Source organism: Canis aureus, chromosome 2, assembly GCF_053574225.1.
Source record: "Canis aureus isolate CA01 chromosome 2, VMU_Caureus_v.1.0, whole genome shotgun sequence".
Taxonomy (NCBI): Eukaryota; Metazoa; Chordata; class Mammalia; order Carnivora; family Canidae; genus Canis; species Canis aureus.
In genome coordinates, this window is record NC_135612.1 from 70,444,596 (window position 1) to 70,466,434 (window position 21,839).

The window sequence follows — 21,839 nt, forward strand, 5'->3', positions numbered from 1 at the left end:
CTAGCAACAGCCACCCTACTTCTATGAGTTTGGCTGCTTTAGATACTTCACGAAAGTGCAAGGATGCAGTATTTGTCCTTCCATGATCAGCTTATTTCCTTCAGCGTAAGGTCCACCAGGTTCATCCATGTTGTCACGCATTGCAGGACATCCTTCTTTTTCAAGGCTGGATAATATTCCATCATGCCTGCATGTAGCACATTTTCTCTATCCATTCATCTATCAACAGCATTTAGGGTATTTCCACACCTTGGCTACTGTGATCTGTGCCGCATTGAACATGGAAGTGCAGATATCACGTTGAGATCCTGATTTCAATATGGATAAAAACCCAGAAGTAGGATGCTGACTCATATTGCAGTTCTGTTTCTAATTGAGGAACTTCCATACTGTTTTCCAGAGCGTCTACACCAGATTACATTCCCGCTGACAGTATGCAAGCATTCTAATTTTTCCATTTCTTCACCAACACATTTTAAAAAATAATAATAATAGCCATCCTAACGAATGTTAGGAGATGTCTTGCTATGGTTTCAATTTGTATTTCTCTGATGATTAGTGATATGGAGTGTCTTTTCATGTCTGCTGGCCGTATGTATGTCTTCTTCCGAATGATGTCTGATCAAGGTCTTTGCCCATTTTTAGTAGAGTTATTTGGAGGTTTTGGGGGCTTTTGTTTTATCTTATTCTGTTTTGCTATTGGGATGTAGGAGTGCTTTATATGTTTTGGTGATTAACCCCTTATCAGATATATGATTTTCCAATATTTTCTCCCATACTGTAGATTGCCTTTCCACTCCATCAATTATTTTTTTTTGCTATGCAGAAACTTTTTAGCCTGATGTAGTCGCATTTGTTGATTTTTGCTTATGATGTTGTATCCAAAAAAATAATGCCAATATAAGTGTAACAAAGTTTTTCTCCTATATTTTCTTTTTTCTACAGTTCTTATGCTTGAATCTTTAATCCATATTGAGTGAGTATTAGCATCCAATTTCATTCGTTTGTATATGGCTATCCAATTTTTCAACACCATTTGTCAGACTATCCTTTCTTTATTGAATATTCTTGGGACCTAAGAATACTGACCATATGTGGTCAATTGAATATTCTTGGCACCTAAGAATATTGACCATATGTGGTCAATCAGTTGACCACATATAGGTTTATTTCTGGGATCTCTATCCTGTTTCCTTAGTTTGTATGTCTGTATTTTTGCCGGTATCACGCTATTTTAATTACTGTTGCTTTGTAATATATTTTGAAAAGAGAAAATGTGATGCCTCCAGTTTTGTTCTTTTTCAACATTCATTGTCTTTTGTGGTTGCATATGAATTTTAGGATTTCTTTCTATTTCTGGAAAATATGCCATTGGAATTTGAATAGGGGTGGCATTGAATCTGTAGATCATTTTGGGTAGTGTGGACATTTTAATAATATTAAATCTCCTAATCCATGAATGGAGTATTTTTCCATTTATTTGTGTATTTGATTTCTTTCCTCAGTGTTTTGTAGTTTTCAGTACAAAAGTCTTTCATTTCTTAGTTAACTTTTATCTCCAAGTATTTTTTATGCTATTGTAAGTACAATTATTTCCTTAATTTCCCTTTCAGGTGGTTCCTTGTTTAGTATATAAAAACACAACTGATTTTTGTATGTTTATTCTGTATCCTGCAACTTTACTGGATTTGTTTATTAGTTCTAACAATTTGTGTGTATGTGTGTGTATAGTGTGTGTCTGCATGTGTGTGTGCTATATTCAGGGTTTTCTGCATATAAGATCATGTCATTTGCAAACAGTGATAATTTTACTTCTTCCTTTCTGATTTGGATGACTTTTCTTTTTCTTATCTAATTGCATTGGCTAGGATTTACAGTACTGTGTTGAATTGAAGTGAGAGCGTGGGCATCCTTATCTTGTTCCTGATCTTAGAGGAAAAGCTTTCAGTTTGATGAGTATGATGATATTATGATATGATGTTAGCTGAGTATGATATTAGCTCTGGGCTTGTCATGTATGGCCTTTATTATGTTGAGATAGTCTCCTATTTATTATTTATTTTGCGTTATTTCTAATCTTGGCATGCTTAACCTGACATAGAGCAAAAAGCTTTGGACCCATATCCAGTGGCCTGGCTAACTATCTCCCTGTGACCACAAGCCTGCAGTGGGAAGCATAGTCCAATCATTCCCCCACTCAGCCTCTGTCTGCTCAACTATAATAATAATAAAGCATACATTCGTTTAGCACTTAACATGAGCCAGAAACTGTCCCCATGGCAGTCCTATGAGTTAGACACCACTGTTAGCTACAGAGACATTGAGAGACTTTCCCTAGGTCACACAGCTACAAGTGGTAGAAAGGGGATTTGAGCCCAGCTATTTGGCCACAAGGTCTGGCTGCTTGAGCCCTGAGCAAGGAAGGTCCCCAAGGTCCCCTTTGAGCATCCTCATCTGTGTCACTGGGCTCTGTCCTGAGGTCATTCCTAGGCAGACAGTGGGACAAGTCTTACCTCCTCTGTTTTACATACAAAAGGACAAACAGCAGATGGCAGCCACCTCAGCCTTAGAGCCTGGCTGTCCTGTACTTCAGTCCAGGCAGGCTCTCTCCCCCTGTACCTCTTGCCTCTAAATCCAAATAATACATGAGACCAAGAAAGAATGCTGTCTACCAGATGAAGACTTCAAATGCCCTTTAAAACTTGCTTTCTTCCCTTAATTTTCCCAGAAACTATTTGGGAGGACATGCTCTAAAGTTTAAGACATTGCAAAAACTTCAAGGCATCTCCCCCATTTATCACTTTATTCCAGCCCCAAATGTCCTATGGGGTAAATGATGCCATCCTCATTTTCTAGAATAAGAAGTAAGGTTTACAGAGGGCCAAGGACTTACTCAGGGTCACAGTGGGAGCGGTGCCTATGCTGTCAAACTCACACTTCCTGGCCCCAGGTATCCTTCCCTGGAGCACCTGCCCAGGCTTGGCCAGCCCGTCTCTAAGACTCAGATACTTACACTAACCTGGCCATTCTCAGCCTCAGCATGCACATTTGGGTCCAGAAAATCCATTGCGAGGGGGGCCATTCTGTGTACTATAGAACGTTTCACAGCATCCCTGGCCTCGACCCACCGGATGACAGTAGCCTACCCCACCAGTTTTGACAACCAAAAATGTCTTCAGCCGTTGCCAGATGTCCCCTGTGGTTAAAATTGCCCCAGTTGAGAATCACTGCATTAAACGAACATTGCATATTGCTCAATACATTTTTGCTAAGAAGTCCATGAATAGTTTCCACATACCTTAGAAGTCAAGCGAAAGTTGGATGTAACATTTAGTTGCTTCTGAATTCCTTTTCAGTGTGGGATTGTTTTTTTCCCTCCTTCTCACAATGGCTTTCAAATTCCCTCCTCTAAAATTAGACCTGTCACTTAAAATTCCTTGTTTTATGCAACTGCCTTTCTCCTGAGCAGTTTGTCCTTTGCATGAAAACCAGATTTTTGTGTGAATGTTCAGTCTCTCACCAGCAAGGAGCCTCCTGGTTACTGACTCCATCCCCTTTCCTGGGGCGGTCACAATATTTCCTATGCCCCCACTGCCACTCCTCTCACTATGACTGTCCTTGTGAATGGAGACCACATCTCATGGTCCCTGTGCTGCCAGAACCCAGAACTGCCCATGGCACATGGGAGGCACCCGAATATTTGGGGAAGAAAGGGACAGGTGAGAAGAGCAAGGTGTAGGGAGGGTGCTGCTTCTACCAAGTCCTTGCAGTGTCACACCTAGTGCAGGAAAGTCATGGTTTTCTGGAGACTTCCTAAATCTTCTGGAAATACCAAGGATTTTGGTGGTATCTTATCAACACCTTGGGTTGCCCTTCCTTCCTCCAGATTCCTTCCCTCTTGAACAGAGGAAGCCAATCATACTGACTTCTCTGGACCTCAGTTTGCTACTATAAAAATGGGGATGACAGTAATCAGTCTGCAGAGCTGCCATGGGGATTATACAAAATTGTGTACGTGGACTGCTCTCATCAGCAAGGCTATTTCTAGCACTGTGTTCTTGTCTCTCAATGCCACACATTTTCAAACTTTGCTGCTTCCACTATGTAGTCTTGGTTGGGAAGCAAGACACTGGAGCTTAAAACAAGAGTAGAGTGGCACAGAGTGCAGGCTATGAATGAGCCTGGTAATGCCCGTTCTGGACCCTTAGAGGTGTTTTATGGCCCCCTGGGGTTTGTCCACTTGGTGGGTGCCCGCGTGTCACAGCGTTCCTGGGCATCTGTGTGTCCCTCTGGCCCATCACCTATAACGCTGTTGTATAACGCCTCCCTTTGCTGCTACCCCAGATCTGTGAGGCTGAGGACGCATGCGTATTGTTCCCCCACATGTTGTAATGTGTGTTGTGATGTGTACCTAACAGAGTACCAGACATCCTACACCCTCCACAAATAACTGAATGGCAGGGAGGCAAGGCTGGGAGAGGGGAGGGAGGTAGGGAGGGAGGTAGGGAGGGAGGGAGGGAAGGAGGGAGGGAGGGAGGGAGACAGCCTGAGACAGGACACCTTCCCCCATGCTGGCCAGGAGGCCTGTAAAGATCCATCTCCTTTGTCCAACCATCATCAAGGTTGGACCCTGGAGCCCAAATCCTGTTTTGCACAAAACTTTTAATCACAAGTCCAGAAGCATTTTAAATAACTTCTGTTTTGAAGTCTCCTCCCAAATAACGTACTAACTCAAATCACAAGAATTGCCTGTTCCATTACCTTAGTAGCTGAGACCATCTCACTGAAAGAACTTGCTCTGTCCCCTAATGGAGAGAATGCTACCCAGACCCCCTCTGTGCAGCCACCCTAGCATTGTGGTCAAGAGCACATGTCCTGGGGTCAGCTGCGTTCAACTCCCAGCATTGAGCTTGTGGACTAAGGGGCAAGTTGCCATGACTGCTCTGTGCCTCAGTTTCCCCAGCTGTAAAGGGGTACTCTCCTCATATAATGGCAAGAAGATGGATGAAAGGATGTATATAGAGCCCTCAGCACAGGGTCAGCCACACAGGTGGTGCTTGACAATCTTAGCTACTATCTTGTCAAAAGAGCCCTGCCCTGAGACCATGGGCACCTGGGTTATAGCCCGTACCCCACACCGCCTGCCTCCCAGCTCTGGAACCCTGGGTAAGATGCTTAACCCCTCTGCCCTCAGTCACTGAGATGTAAATGGGCATGTGACTCAAAGGTGGTATCAGCTGGTTGAGAGCTGGGTCAGGCTGAGGTTGTGTTTTTACCTGTAAAAGGGGGAGCGAGATGAGGTAATCAAATACTCTTAGAAAAGCTTTAAAAACTAGCATATTCTGGGGCGCTTGGGTGGCTCTGTCGGTTAAGCATCCAGCTCAGCTCAGGTCAGGTCATGATCTCAGGGTGTGGAATCAAGCCCTGCGTACAGATTCCTTCCCTCTTGAACAGAGGAAGCCAATCATACTGACTCCTCTGGGCCTCAGTTTGCTACTATAAAAATGCTCCCTACTCAGCATGGAGTTTGCTTGAGATCCTTTCCCTCTCCCTCTGCCCCAGTAACCCCTCCCAAATAAATAAATAAATAAAGTCCAAAAAATAAATAAAATAAAAGACTAGCATGTTCTGGCCATTCTTAAATTTGAGTCCTTATTTTGTATCTTTCTGGATTTCCATGAAGAGTAAGGGACAAGGGAGGGAGCTGCTCCTCCCTGAGCACTGAGAGGCACCCCAGATGGGTCATCTAGCAGATGCTCATGTGCACAATCAAGGTGTGACATGGGCCCCAGGGGAGGCGGGAGAGTCAGTCACTCATTCCCTAACCTCTGTGGTCAGGCCACCTCTGTGGTCAGGTCGAAGGGGGCCTAATGGGAACAAGGGGTGACACTTACTTGAGGGGACTTGGGCCCAGACTGTCAGGCATTGTCAGGAGAGTGGAGTGTCTTCCTTGGAGCAGGGGTCCTGCCTCTCTTTGCAGCAGGGATACACTGTTCCCTTCCAGCCCTTAGACCCGCTGGCCCTGACTGGACCCCCACCCCATTCCACCTCAGGAGGGGAATCAGCTGCCTCCCACCCCGATGTAGCAGAGGTCAGGAAAGTGTTGGGAGGGTCTGAGCCGACATCCCAGCTCTGCCACTTTGAGCTGTGTAGCCCTCACTGAGCTGAGCCTCACTTTCCTCATCGGTTAAATGGGGGCAAAACACCTACCTCACTGGGTTGTGGGAGGATAAAATTGGGGCATGTGGGTGATAGGTTTGCGGAGTCCAGTACATAAGCCCCTTTCTTCCCCTCTGAAATTCAGAGTGGATTAGAGAGACTGGCACAGGAATCAGATAGATGGGGATCACAATGTGCCCTCTACTCAGGGCGGAGCTGGACTGGAGGGTGTGACTCCAGAAACTGCTGTGAATTCTGCATTCCCAGATTTAAGGCACCTACCCGGTCCCAACAATAGGAAGCAACCCAACCCCTGGTCCAGCTACACTGGGCAGGTCTCTCCCCGAAAGGAGAGGGCAGAGGGGACCTGCAAACTGCCTGCCAGAGGCAGGTACACAGACAGCCCAGTGGGAGGCGTAAATGAGCACATTAGTGCCTCTTCCAAGGGCCCCTCTGACCTTATCCCTTATTCCTTATGTGGTTACTTGCCCCTTGGCCTGAGAGACAGGTGTGTTCCCCAGGTAGGAACAGGAAATGAAAGGAAAGGGCGTCCCATCCCTTCAGGAGGTGAAGCACTGGCAGGGCTCCTGGGACATAGTGGTTAATAAATGGCAAGATCTCCTCTGTCCTCTATACTTCAAAATAGATCCTGTGCGAGACCACCTGTATGTTTACAACTCTCTCCCTCTGACCTCTGCTTCCACCTTGGCGCCTGCCTTCTCCAACCTCTGTCCTCTACCAACCCTCATGATTACATTTCTAGCTCACTTAGATAACTCAAGATAATTTTTTTTATTTTGAGTTTATTTATTCATGAGAGACACACACACAGAAAGACAGAGACATGGTCAGAGGGAGAAGCAGGCTCCCCATGGGGAGCCCGATGCAGGACTCGATCCCAGGACCCCAGAATCAAGCCCTGGGCCAACGGCAGGTGCTCCACCACTGAGCCACCCAGGTGCTCCAAGACCCCTAAACCTAACCGCATCTGCAGAGCTCCTTTTGCCGGGTAATGTAACCTCTTCATGGGCTCCTGGGATTAGAACATGCCCATCTTTGGGGGAGTCACTGTTTGGTGACTACCCCCCACAAGCATGTGTTAAGTCCATTCTCTGCATCCATACTCTGCAAGAATCACCTTGTTCTGGGCAAAGGCAGATAAGGTGGTTTCTTGCTCCTGAAGTTAAGCCAGAGAGATGGGTTAAAACACATCTCTGAGGACAAGGCCAAGTGCAGTGAAGGCCATGTGCATATATGGGAGTCAGGGCAGCGGGCACATAGAAGACAAATCCCATCGGCCAGCTGCCCTGACAGCCCCAGCAGAGCCCGAGCAGCGGAAGAACTGTGGGGCAGGGAGCAAACAGGCCTGGGTCTGCACCCGCTCCTTCCCTATCGGCTGTGTGTGGTCTCTCTGATCCTTAGGCAACGTCACCTTCACAAGCTGTTGAGAGAGTTGAAAATGAGTGTGCCTGTTATGCTCTGTCTCTAACACACTGTGTCAGGAGTTAAGAAGGAGGGCTTGGGGGCATTAGAGGCAGCCAGTCAGGAAGCAGGCTGAGAAGCAGAGCCAGAGGCGCTTCCTCCCCAAGGCATGTGCATAACTGGTTTGACATTTTCCTTTACCAAAGAGCAAGGGTGAGATTCAATAGAGAGATGGAAATCTTCTAGAATGATACCCACCATTTATGATGTGCCAATTCTGTAAGAAATGCTTGGAGTGTCCAGTGTGGCCTAGTCGGTTAAGGGCCTGACTCTTGATTTTTACTCCGGCCATGGTCTCGAGGTCTTGAGAGTCCACTTGTCCCTCCTCCTCCCCTTCTTCCCCTCCCCCAATGTGCACACAAGCTCACTCACTCTCAAATAAATAAAATCTTTTTTTTTTAAGATTTTATTTATTTATTCTTGAGACACACACACACACACACGCACACGAGGCAAAGACACAGGCAGAGGGGGAAGCAGGCTCTGCGCAAGGAGCCCAATGTGGGACTCGATCCTGGGACTTCAGGATCACACCCTGGGCTAAAGGCAGACCCTTAACCACTGAGCAACCCAGGCGTCCCGATAAGTAAAATCTTTTAAAGATGCTCTACTTCATCACTTAAAACATTTTTTACAACCACTCTGAAAGACAGATCGTTTTACCTTCTTTAGAGATAAGTAGTCACTTGTCTACAGGCCCACAGTTCACCAGAGGCAGCATTGGGGCTGGAATCGGGTGTGTAGGCCTCCAGACTGCTGCTCCTTCCAGTCCCCTGTCCCCCTCCATGCGAGGAGGCCGTCGGAAACCTGAGAGCGTGATCTCATGGATGAGATCAACACAGAGCACGCTCCTTGGGAGCACTGCTGCGGGACACACTCCACCTTTCCTGGTGCCTCCATGGTGTACAAGCCCTCAAACTGCCTGTTCAAATAAACCTCAACGGGAGTAGAGGCAGTACCGTCCTGCTCTACAGGATGCTTCAGCGGAAGAGAAATGGCTTCTGGAGCCAGCAGAACGAGACAGGCAGTTTGTATGATGGGCAGGCCTTCCCCCCACCCCCTCCAGGGACAGGGCCAGCCCAGCAGGACCTCCGCACAAACCCTGGAATGGGGGAGATGGTCCAGAGGGCTGGTTTCTGCCTGTTGATGGATAAATGCATTTACCATGAAATGACTCTAGGGCCACTTTTATAAGAGCCCCCCACCCCCACCCCACCTTGAGAGTTTAGTTTTATACACCATGACTCGCTTCACTAACATTGAAACCCCTCGGGGAGGCCCAAGGCAGTGTCGCTACAGGGAAAATTGGAAGCAGGGAAGGTTGCAGGGGTTGTGAGGAGCCAGGAAGGAGGCCACAGGGGAGGCCAGGGCACAGCTTGCGCAGGAGAACACATACCCACTGGGATCGCAGGCTCACCGCTCTGGGGTTCAGGCTGAGGCAGAAAACAACAATTCCAGCACAGTAGCCTGGGGCATGAAAGGGATCCCGAGAGCCTTGGCTATTAAACGTCAATGAATCTGGGTAAAGATTAAGAATGGCATTTAAGCCCCTCTGACCCAACTCTGAAGATGTGCTGGAGATCACAGTTTCCTTCCAAAGGGAAGGAGGTTATACAAACAAATCCCGTGAAGACTGGGGCTTTCTGGAATAGTTTTAGCTTCTGGCACAGCCCTAAGAACTATAGGAATGAATGAATTTATCGGGGGCCCTGTACTCTGTGAATGTGGAAGCAAAGATAGAATGTAAAGTTCTAATTTATCAGCTCAGTCAAATGTGGGCCAGACACAGCCAAGAGGGTCTTTGTTTTACGAGAACATAAGAACGCATTTTGCCGGCGAGCTCACAGAAATCCTGGCAGTAATTTTTACTGGACTCTGAATGTGCCTATAACTTTATGAACAATTACTCCCGTCACTAAAAGATAAGCCATCTATAGATACGGGTAGGTCCTAAATTACACCTTCTCCCCCAGCGCATGAAAAATGTTTTGCTAAACAGATGCCGGTAACAAGACAAATTTGTAGAAATGAGAGCTTTTTCCAAAAAAAATGAAGTAAGAGTCAAACGCAAAGAGCATGCCCAGCTACCGTCGGGCCTGACAAGTTATAAGCAGCTAACAAGCTCTAATGTTTCTACTTAATATCGGTCAGAGTATAAACGCTTCCAAGGCCCTCGAAGGTGGCGGTTTCCTCGTCAGATGTCGTACCAAGGACACCTTGGTGTTCTATCATTTCGCAGACTCTTGTTCTTTAAGGAAATGGCTGGGATCGTGAGGACACAAGTAACTCGTGTCCAGCCTATGGACCCAAAACGTAAATAGCGCACAGTGACAGTTCCTGCCCAATTCTGACACCCCACAAGAGGGGCCTGGCTGTCCTCCTTGCCTGGGGAGGGGAAGGAAGCCCAGCAGCACAGAGTGAATTGCTCGAGGTCACACAGCCAGCTCAACACAGAGCCGGTCCCCCAACCTCCAGTCAGTGACCGTCTGATGCCCTGTGAGTGTCAGTAGAGCTAGGTTTGGTCTCAGTGGTGGAAACCTCCACACTGACCTAACTTCGCATGAGGAAATTGGGAAAAGTGGCACCGCAGTCCCAGGACCACACATCCTGGTTTGCCTGGGCAATCCCGATTCATGCCTGTTGTCCTGAACTAATTATTAATACTCTCAACAGTGCCCAGCTTTGGCTAATAAGTTACAGAATCACTGTAGTGAGCAAGGACACAAGCTCCTTCTAACTTCTTGCTCTAGCGTCTGAACGGGTGGCTTCCATCCCAAAGCAGGGGCCCCATGTAGGGTTTGCAGGTTGTGTGTTATACAATCCCCAGGGCATCATTCATGTTGTTCCCATTATAGGTTTATTGTGACAGCTTTCTAGTGGATGACAGTAAAGTATCTGTAAAGAACCTTTCCTGTTTCTCACAGTTACCACGGAGGCTACCATGCTGTCCTGAGGTCACCTAGTGATCCGAGAGGGCTGCTGAATCTCCAGCCATCACGTTCACCATCTGGACAGCAGAAAGGAGGAAGGGCAAAAATGGGACCCCACCTCCTTGGCGGAAAGCTCATTTTCAGGAGACTTCCGAGAAGCCTCACCAACATTTCCGTGTGCATCTCCTTGCCACAATTAGCTCAGCACATGTGGCTCCCTGTATCCCTGTCAGTAACGAAGAAGAGACAAAGGTGGGAGGAGGAAGAAAACAGATAGTTGGCCACACCACAAAGCTCCATGCTGGATGCAGCAGCGAATCTCAGGGACCGCCTTGCACCTGAATTTAATTTGGGAAATAGATGCCTTTCACTGACTCACCTTTGTTTTTCTTTCCTGCCTTACAGATTTGGTTCTACACCAATAGCATCTTTGGCAAAGCTGGGATCTCACCGGAAAAGATCCCATACATTACCCTGAGTACTGGTGGCATCGAGACGCTGGCTGCCATCTTCTCTGTGAGTAATCTGGGGTCATTCCTGAGAGCATCCCGGGGCCATGGGGCCCCCAGGCAACCGTGCTTGCCTTTAAAGGAGTATGTCCTTGGTGGCTCTGAAGGTGTCTGATTTTTAGGATGTTTTCCCCACCTAGAGAATATTCTTACTGATAAGTTGCTCCCCTACTGTCTTTCTTTTAACAAATAGCTCCCTTCTCTGAGCTCTCACCTGGTCACAGCCGATACGATGGGACAAGCACCCAGTGTAAAGGGGCATTTGTCCTTGGAGGTCCAGGACAGAGTCCCTGTGAACCTAAGGTCCAGTGCCATGACCTGAAAAATGTTTCCAAAGCATGAGTGGTCATCTTTCTATCCCAAACATGTAGGACTCTGCAGGCAAAGGAAAAGAGAGAGGACGTTCCAGTCAATCTGTGTAACAGAGGGTGTTACACCCTCTGTTAATAATGAGCAAAAATGTGCAAAGAAAGATACAGAGCTTATCATTCTGCCTCAGCCTTAAAGATGCACACTACCCATGCTTCCACGAGGGATTTGGGAGACTTCAGAATGTCCCAGAAATTGTACCAGTTTGGGCAATCACAACAAACCAGGTTTGAATCCTGGCTCCGGAATTTCTTGGCTGTGCAATGCTGAACAATGCTCTCAACCTCTCTGAGCTTCAGTCTTATGAGATGTCCGACCTCTTGTGCCTTGTAGGTGTGTGGTCTGTGCCTCACATTTCAGGCACATAGTCCACAGTGGGGCTTCTTCCCGAAGGAGAGAGAGGAGGGTAGAATCAGAGTGAGAATCAGATCCTCTCTCATGGGGGAGCTCATTTATTTCCCCTCTCTCGCGCCGACTTCTGCTGACAGGATGGACACGGTGCAAACAGGCAGAGGCTTCTAGTCGCATCTCTGACTCGCTGTCAACAGAATGCCTTATTTTGCTCCTTGCTCGTAATGGGTCATTCTAACGAGATGCTTCTAAAGATGGATGTCAGGAAGGGTCGAGGGCCCGTGTTCATCTCCTCCTCTCACTCACAGTCTTTCTGTTAGAGGAAAATATCTCACCATTTCACAATCGGAGTTTCACAAAATTCTCGTTCCCCAGTTGTGGTGATTCATGTTTACACTGATCCATGGAAAAGCACAGTCAGTCTGGAATGAACGTGGTGGGAAACCACAGGGTTTGCTTTGGGGGAGGGGACTGGCTGGTAAAGTATTTTGTTGTTGTAAGAAATCATCACAAGCTCAGGTGCACAAGTACAATTCAGAAGAGTAGAAAGAACCAAAGGAGAAATCTGTGATCATACCTCCCAAGGCCACTGGGCAAAATCTCCCCTTGGCTTTTCTATGCGCAGGTGTGTGTTCTGTTCTTCTGTGGTAGTCACTCTGCTTTTGCGCACATGACCTCGTGCCAGACTTGCTTTTCATTTCACTTTCCTTTTTCTCATCTGAGGCATGTTTTGTTGACGTGTAACGTATATACAGAAAAACATGCTGATCAGCGCCCCTGTGATGGAGCGCTAGCTGCGCAGGCTCTGTGGCTCTTCAGAAACTGGCTATATGGCAGGTTCCCTAGCTGCTCCCTGCGGGGTGGCGCTGTTGAGTATCTGCCCTCGAAGCCTAGATGGCAAAGCCACTCTGCCTGGATTCTGATCCTGTCTCCATCCCTTTGGAGCTGCGTGACCCTGGTGAAGTTATTCAACAGCTCTCTGATTCAATTACCCCATTTCTATAATAAGAACACCATTCCTCTCCAGGGTGGCTCGGTCAGTCGAATGTCCAACTGATTGACTTCAGCTCAGGTCATGATCTCAGGGTCCTGGGTTTGAGCCCGGTGTTGCACTTCATGCTCTGCAGGGAGTCTGCTTCTCCATCACCCTTTGCCCCTCTGCCCACTCCTGCATGCTCTCTCTCAAATAAATAAATAAATCTTAAAAAAAAAAAAAGAAAGAAAAAATAAGGACACCACTTGCCTCATAGGGATGGGGTAAGGATTAAACAAGTGAATACTGGAGAACAGTGCCTGGTAAATGAGGTGGGCTCACAGAGTTAACTACACCATTTGTCAGTAAATAAGGCTGTGATGAACATCCTTGTAGAGAGGAGGATTTTACAGGGACTCTTGCAATTTTCTGACAGGCAAGAAAACCAAGTGCCAAAGAATTGGCTTTCTCAGGATTACATAGCCAGTAGGGTCAGAACCCAAGGGAGTGGGGATAGCTGATATTGGGGGTCCTCACTGCTCCCCAAGGCCCTGAAGTGCCTTACCTGGGATCTCCTGGATGTTCATTCACATCACTCCTAAAAGTCCGGTTCTCATCCTCATTTGAAAAAGGAGCAGAGGGTGATGATGCTTTCAACCCCATCTCCCTGACTCCAGGTGCCCACCTTCCAGCCCCCTCTCTCTGGCCAGTGGATCATCTTCGTTACAAGCTGACAATATTTGACAGAGTATTTCTTATAAGAACTAATCCCAGGAAGGAGGGAAAGTGACTTCACCATCCTGGGAGAGGCAGAGAGGACCTTTGTAAAAGACTGGGAGTTGGCCTGTTGCCGCCTTCAGCTGTGGAGCAGGATGGGTCACAGTCACTCGGAACATATGTGTTCTAGGGGTGCGGGGACTGCCATGTGGGCCCACTATGGGGAGTGGCATCATGGTGGGGTCATTCATTCATGCATGCATTCCACAAGCAGCTCTGGCATATCCGTATCATGCTTGTGTTAGGTCATTAGTGAATTTGTGTTTTAGAGAGAAAGATCCAGAAACAGACACATACCACGTGCAACACTGGCATGAACTCTCCTGGGAGAGTTCCTGGAAGAGGTCCCAGGAAGGTGAGTCCTGAAGGCCCAGCAGGCATTAGCCAGGTGAAGGGAAGGGAAGGGAAGGGAAGTGCATTCAGCAGCCTGTCCACTGGCCTCATGCACATGGCCCCAGTCATCTATACCCCTCCCAGTTTATCATCCAAAGGAACTGGAGATCCAGAATAGTCCCCTGGGAGTAGTTCTTAACATGGTTGCCTTTTCCCTAATCTCTGGAGTACCTTGAGATTAACTCTAGCATGAGAGTGGGAGTCTGAGATGGAACACTGTGTTGGGGGAGAAAGAGCTTCTGTTGTAGGACCCGGCAGCTCTGGATTCCAATCCTAACCACCCATCTACTAGCTGAGTGGCATGGGGAAAATTGCCCAACATCTCTGAATTTATTTGTCATCTTTAAAACAAACATAACCAGGCTTACCATGGTAAGCAGAATTACAACCCCCCACCCTGCCCTGCACCCATGTTGGTCCTGATTCTTGGAAGCACGAGTATGTCACCTTACCTGGCAAAAGAGGCTTTGCAGACATTATTAAGTTAAGGATCTGGAGATAGGGAGGTCATCATGGATTAGCCAGGTGGCCCAGTGTCACCACAAGGGTCCTTAAAAATGAAAGAGAGAGGCAGGCATCACAATCTGAGAGGGAGATGTAGTGACAAAAGCAGAGGTTGGAGTGGCAGTTGCTGGCTTTGGTGGAGGAAGGAGCCATGAGCCAAGGAAAGCACATGGCCTCTGGAAACTGGAAAGGCAAGGAACGGCCCCCAGAAGGAACACAGCCCTGCCAGCAGCTGTGATTTTTGCCCCCTGAGACCTGTGTTAGACTCTGCCCCCACAGGGCTGTAGGAGACTGTGGCGATCTGCTACAGCAGCCACAGGAGACGAATCCACAGCCTCGCACAGCTGTCGTAGAAGCAAACTTCACAGTGCAGGAAGACCCACTGCTGCATGCCTGACAGTCAATATGCAGCAAATCCCATGGTCTTTCCAAAGTTTTTATTACCTTGTTTCCAAAGATATGGACCCTGTTTTATCCAACCCTGTGAGGCAATTGCCCATCTTTCCAATTTGCTTTCTTCTTCCTGAGATTTTGACAGTCTGTTAAAATGGCTTTGGGACCTAATAAACTTGAGAAAGACATTTTTGTTCATTTTATTTGCAATTATTCTTGGCTCCTGGCATTGCTCATTGGCTTGGGCAGCTGTAAATAATTGCATCTTGCAGAAACAGCTGGTTTTCCAAATTGACTTTCTTGGCACGACATGAACTTTCCGAGTGAACGTCCACCAAGTGTCACCAGGGCCACACAAGCCTGAGCATCAGCTGCCACCCAGGGTGGCATCAGGGGAAACATAATTCACATAAGTTCTTCTGGCTTCTTATTCTTCACAAGTTGTCAGGAATGGACTATGCCATAGCGTTGAAGTTAAAAAAAAAAAATCCTACCGGTTTCCATCCATCCTCTGCATCCCAACAAACCCACAATTTCAGAAGCAAAACTTTAGGGTTCACAGCTACATCTTGAGCCCCTGGATCTGGCACTTGTTGGGTGAGAAAGTGGGTACAGGCAACAAAGCAGGATGGTGGAGTGTCTGGGCTCTATGGTCTCATGGCCCTCGCTCACTGGCTGGGTAACCTCGGGCCACTTACTTAACCTCTCTGAGCCCCTGTTTTCCCCAAGGAAAAGTAGGGATGATACAAATCTATACCTTAATAGGTCTTACCATGAGAAGTAAACAGTAATTCACAGCATTTGTATTCAATAAATGCTAATTATCGTTAGGGGTTGTGTTGTCATCCCTACAAAATGTATATATTGAAGCTCTGACTCCCAGTACCTCAGAACATAGCCATTACAGATGTAATTTGTTAAGATACGATCATTCTGGAATAGGGGGACCACTAATCTAATATGATTGCCATCCTTATTAAAAGGGGGGAATTTGGATACAGACACATACACTCAGAACACCATGTGGATTTTGAAGGCATGTTGCAAAAGCCAAGAGAAGAGCCTAGAACAGATCCTTCGTTGTGCCTTCAGAGGGAGCACGGCCCTGTCATGGCCTTGATCCTGGACACCCAGCTCTAAGAACTATGAGAGAAGAAATGTCTGTTATTTAGCCATACCGCGTGGGGTCCTTTCTATGGCAGCCCTAGCAAACAAATACAATATTTGTTGATTATTAATGTTCCAGAAGAGAATCAGGCATATGCTATGGAAAAAGCTGAAAATACCCTGCAACCTTCTGCAACAATTAAAAGATGAAACTGGGCCAGAGTGCTTATTCTTTCAATACTCGGCAAGTGCTAGTTGGGCCTCTGCTCCATGCCAGGCACAAGTCTGGGCATGTGGGGTGCGTCCATGGACAAAAGAGACAAAGGCCCTTGCCCTAGAGAAGGCGAGCCCCTAGTGGGGGACAGATAATGAATGGCAGGATGAGTAAGTCAAGCATATGGTGGTCTAGACAGGAAAGGATGTGGTGAGAACCGTTGGTGCCAATCGAGGGGCACTGAGAAGTGGGCAGTTGCTGTATTAAATTGTGGTTAGGCTCAAGGGATGAGGAAACTGTCACCCAGATATCTGGGCTGGAGGATGGATTAACTCAGGGATGGATAGGTCTGTAGTGGGGCAGGCCCCCACCCATCAGGAGTGGTGACCTTCGGTGGAGAGAAGCAGCCAGCCAAAATGTGCCTGGCGAAAGGGAGTCAGGACCCAACACCCTGGTCCCATTTTCTTCCTTCCCTCCTTCTGACTTCTTACTAGTGCCCTGTCTGCTGACACCAGCTGGATGCTGAGGGCAAGGGGGCCTGTTGATCTGTGCCTGCAGGTCCTCCTCCAGGACAGAGAGCAGGTCACAGCAGGGATCTGGAGAAGCAAACCAAGCAGGAGCCAGTCAGCAAGACTGAGGCCAGCCGGTTGATGGGGCGCCCCCAGGGTATAGGAAGCAGAGCACCATGGTGCATTTTAGAAGGATCCCTCTGGCCTCTGTAAAGACAGATATGGGCAGGGTGGTAAGAGCAGAGCAGGGAGGCTTGAAAGGAGGCTCGCTGATGGCAAGTGATGCGGAGCATTTTCTCACGTGCTTGTTGGCCATGTCTGTGTCTTCCTCTGTGAGATTTCTGTTCATGTCTTTTGCCCATTTCATGATTGTATTGTTTGTTTCTTTGCTGTTGAGTTTAATAAGTTCTTTATAGATCTTGGATACTAGTCCTTTATCTGATATGTCATTTGCAAATATCTTCTCCCATTCTGTAGGTTGTCTTTGAGTTTTGTTGACTGTTTCTTTTGCTGTGCAGAAGCTTTTTATCTTGATGAAGTCCCAATAATTCATTTTTGCTTTTGTTTCCCTTGCCTTCATGGATGTATCTTGCAAGAAGTTGCTGTGGCTGAGTTCATAAAGGGTGTTGCCTGTGTTCTCCTCTAGGATTTTGATGGATTCTCACATTTAGATCTTTCACCCATTTTGAGTTTATCTTTGTGTCTGGTGTAAGAGTGGTCCAGTTTCATTCTTCTGCATGTGGATGTCCAATTTTCCCAGCACCATTTATGGAAGAGACTGCCTTTTTTTCCAGTGGATAGTCTTTCCTCCTTTGTCGAATATTAGTTGACCATAAAGTTGAGGGTCCACTTCTGGATTCTCTATTCTGTTCCATTGATCTATGTGTCTGTTTTTGTGCCAGTACCACACGGTCTTGATGACCACAGCTTTGTAGTACAACCTGAAATCTGGCATTGTGATGCCCCCAGATATGGTTTTTCCCAGTGAATCATCAGACAGAGGGTACCCTAACTCTGGCATCCAAATGACTGAGTTCAGCTCATTCTCCTTTACAAACAACATTTTCAATTGATAAATCACAATTCTGCAGCATTTCTATGGGCCACAAAGTGGCAGGAGGAAACAGCCCCCACCTCCACTAAAATGTTAGAGTCATCCCCCCATTTATCTAACAAAACTTACAGGCACTTAGCAGAGGAGAGGCCACATGAAACAAAAGAGGAACCAGATTTCTCCTTTGGTCCCCAAAGTCCCTGGGGGACAAGTGGCAGCCAGGGCTCCATCCTCAATGGGTAGCACCCACAGGGCCGAGAAATCATAATTCAGTTGAGCAGCTTCTCATATTTGGTGCCCACATCACCTTTCAAGAAAGTGCTGTGTAACCTGTTGCCTTGAGAGGAAGCATGCATGTGGGCGGGGGGCTCTCCTGGTTCTGAGGGCTCTTCCTCATGGGAGGGGCCAGGAGGACCAAAGCAGACAGGTGGTTTTGCCTTGGAAGCCGACTCCCCTGCTCCCACCCCCTCCCAGCTCTGATCATACCTTTTTATCAGGTGGTTCTATTTCTGGGTTTGGCCAAGGACACATCTGCAAGCAAGTTCCTTCCCCATTGCCCACCCTCTGGCTCCCATAATGTGCTTCCTTCTGATGCTTTATTTCCCAGGAAATGTCTTCTGATTCCTTCCTCATCTCTCTGTTAGCTACCTTTGGCTTCCCTGCCTCTGGGCAGGTTCCACCAGCCCACCCATCAGAGAAAGGTGGAGACTCACACTGTTCCTCTGTCCCTCTCTGGAACTCCAAGCGCACGCCGCCCCAACCCGCTCACCTGGCCCCCAGAATGATAATCATTTAGAAAATAGTTTTTTCATTTCTTACAACTTTGGCCCAAACAGATGTACAGATCTCATACATTCATCCTTTTTTTTTTTTTTAAAGTAGGCACCACACCAAACATAGGGCTTGAACTCAGGACCCTGAGACTCGAGTCACGTGCTCTACCAACTGAGCAACCCAGGCACCTCTCACACATTCATCTTTTAAATAGAAATTTCTGAACAAATTTGTTTCAGTGGATTTTTTTTAAGATTTTAATTATTTTATTCATGAGAGACACACAGAGAGAGAGCCAGAGACATAGGCAGAGGGAGAAGCAGGCTCCCTGCAGGAATTGCAATGTGGGACTTGATCCTGGGACCCTGGGATCACAACCCAAGCCGAAGGCAGATGCTCCACCAGTGAGCCACACAGGCGTCCCATCAATGGATTATATTTTATTTTCAATTTAGACAGCCTGTTCTAGGTGGAAAATTGTTTCTGAGACCCTGTCTTCTGAACACAGACTTTAAAACTCCATTAACTTCCAGATATCCACAGCTTTCCAAAGTCTCACAGAGATTTGTGAAAGCAAAGATTAATGCTTGCATGCTTAAAACAGAACTATTAGCAATACTGAAACTTGGCATTTCTTCTCATGCAGCCTGCCTTTCTTTCTCTTCTCTGCGAGAGACCTGAGTCAGCGATAGTAAAACCATTCCTGTTCCTTTCTCCCATTCTTCCAGAAGTAAAGTCTTGGCAATAATACAGTTTCTGCCTGGAGACTCAAGAATGGCTGTGTGGCAAAGGCTCCTCAGGGACCCCACCCCCACCCCCCAAATCATCAAGATCAAGGGCAGCCATTTGGGATACTAGGGTGCTGGCCCCAATCTGGGAGGCATCCTGCGCCAGTGGTGTTTATGTGTATATGTGCGTGTGTGTGTGTGTGTGTGTGTGTGTGTGTGTGTATGAGACAAAATAGGCTTAGAGAAATGTCTGTGGTAGTTGTCATCCTGTACCCCAACAATCCCTGGTCTTCATGTGTCCCACTAGGCTGAGTGCCAGCCCAAAGCAAGCACCCAGTACACAGTTGTTTGAGTAAAACCCAATTAAGGCCACTTGAGGAAAGGTGTATCTTTAGCCCAGACAGAGTGCTCTGCCCATGCTGGGATCCACACCCTCTGCTGGGGGCAGCCAGGTGACAGAGCCCCTACCAACAGCCCTTCCTCCTTCTGAGCCCTGCTGCCAGCCATATGACCCCCGTGCTTGCGAGGAGCACATCAAGCCAGGCAAAGGCTGACTTCATGAAAAGAGCAGATTGGAAAAGACCCAGCCTGGATTAGGACAGGAATAACAGGGCATCGCTTAGGATCCTGTTGAGGAAGGATCTCTTACAAGGCTCTGTGGTCCCTGAGATGTCAGGAAATCTGCCAAGCACGGAGTATTATTTCATGTCCTTTAAACTTAGATGGACACAAAGAATACAACAGAGACAGAGATTGGCCTATAAAATTCATATAAAGTAATACCTATAAAATGCTATAAATGCACATTAAGTCAGCTTTGAGTCACATTTGAAATAAATGACATATTAGACCCTATTTTTCTTCCCTCCATCCCTTCCTCCTTTCTTCATGTGTATTTAATCATCGAACAACAACCTGCCAAGTTCTGCTCTGCATCAGATGTGAGCTCCCCATGCTAGTTTGCTAGAGCCGCATAACAAAGTACCACAGACAGAGGGGCTGAAGCGACAGAAATTTATTGTCTCACCGTTCTGGAGGCCAGCAATCTGACATCTAGGTGTCAGAGGGCAGATTCCTTCTGAGGCTGTGAGAGAGAATCTGTTCCAGGCCTCCACCACAGCATCTAGTGCTTTGCTGGCAATTGGTGGTGTTCCTTGGCTTGTAGAGGACCACCCCTGACCTCTGCCTGCATCCTCACATGTGCGTGTCTGTGTCCAAATTTCCCCCCTTTTATAAGGGCACCAGTCGCATGGGATTAGGGCCCACCTTAATGTCCTCATTGAATTTGATTACCTCTTTAAAAACCTGGTTTCCATGGGTAGCCCAGGTGGTTCAGTGGTTTAGCGCTGCCTTCAGCCCCAGGGCCTGATCCTGGAGACTCGGGATCAAGTCCCATGTTGGGCTCCCTGCATGGAGCCTGCTTCTGTCTCTGCCTCTCTCTCTCTCTCTCTCTCTCTCTCTCCCTCTCTCTCTGTTTCTCATGAATAAATAAAATAAAATCTTTAAAAAAAAAAAAAAACACCTGGTTTCCAAGTAAAGTCACATTCTGAGGTAGCAGGTGTTAGGATTTCAACATATCTTTTTTGGGGGAGGACACAATTCAACCCATAAGATTCACCAAGGGCAAGGACTGTTGTCTCCTTCCCAATGCTCCTGTGCCACAGCCTCACACAAAGGAAGGAAAGCCTTGGGAGAGTGCATATATCCTTCTGATAAATCTGTATGTGCCAGTAAGGAGAGGCAGTACAGCTCAGAGGTTAAGAGCAAGACTCTGGAACCAGAATGCCTGGACTTGAAACCTGGCCCTGCCACTGTGTGACCTTGGGCTGGCTGCTAAACTCTCTGAACCTCTATATACCCATAGAAGTGTTATGAGGATTAAATTCTTACTATATGTAAAGCACCTATAACCATAGCTGGCACATAGTAAGTGCTGTGTAACATTCACTACATAGTAATCAAGACAGCATGGTGTTGGCATAAGGACAGCCATATAGTCAATGGAACAGAATAGAATCCAGAAATACAAAAGATGTCAAAGTAATTCAATGGGGAAAGTTAGTCTTACCATAATACCAAAAGACTAAATATTCACATGGAAAAAAAGGAAATAACCCCAATCTCATGCTACACACAAAATTAATTCAAAATGGACCATGGAATGAAACATAGAAGCTAAAATTCTAAAACTCCTAGAAGAGAGTGTAGGAGGAAGTCTTTGCAACCTTGGGGTATGCAGAGATTTCTTAGATGGGACACAAAAAAGCATGAATTTTTTAAAAATTGATTAACAGGATTTCATCAAAATTAAAAGCTGTGGCTATGTAAAAGAGTTTGTGAAGGGAACGGAAAGGCAGGTCAGTCAAATATTCACAAAGTATACATCTCACTGGGGACTTGAATCCAGAAGATATAAAGGACTCTTAGAATACAACAAAAACAGGACCAACAGCCCACTTGGAAATGAACAAAAGACTTGAGCAAACATTGTACAAATGAAGCTATCAAAAGTTTTAATAAACACATGAAAAATTGCTCGACACCGTAAGGCTCCAGGGAAATTAAAACTAAAACTCACAATGAGATACCTCTGTTCACCGTAAGGATGATTAA

At 46.9% G+C, this 21,839-nt stretch overlaps 1 protein-coding gene across 2 annotated transcripts in view; it reads left to right on the forward strand.

Annotated features, from left to right (window-relative positions):
* The window catches only part of SLC2A9 (solute carrier family 2 member 9), a 205,612-nt gene that overhangs the window by 133,096 nt on the left and 50,677 nt on the right, over nt 1-21,839 (forward strand). For both annotated transcript variants that reach the window (XM_077878366.1, XM_077878360.1), the window contains one exon: nt 10,977-11,087. In XM_077878366.1, the coding sequence (XP_077734492.1) occupies nt 10,977-11,087 (111 nt within the window). The remainder of the gene's footprint in view (nt 1-10,976; nt 11,088-21,839) is intronic.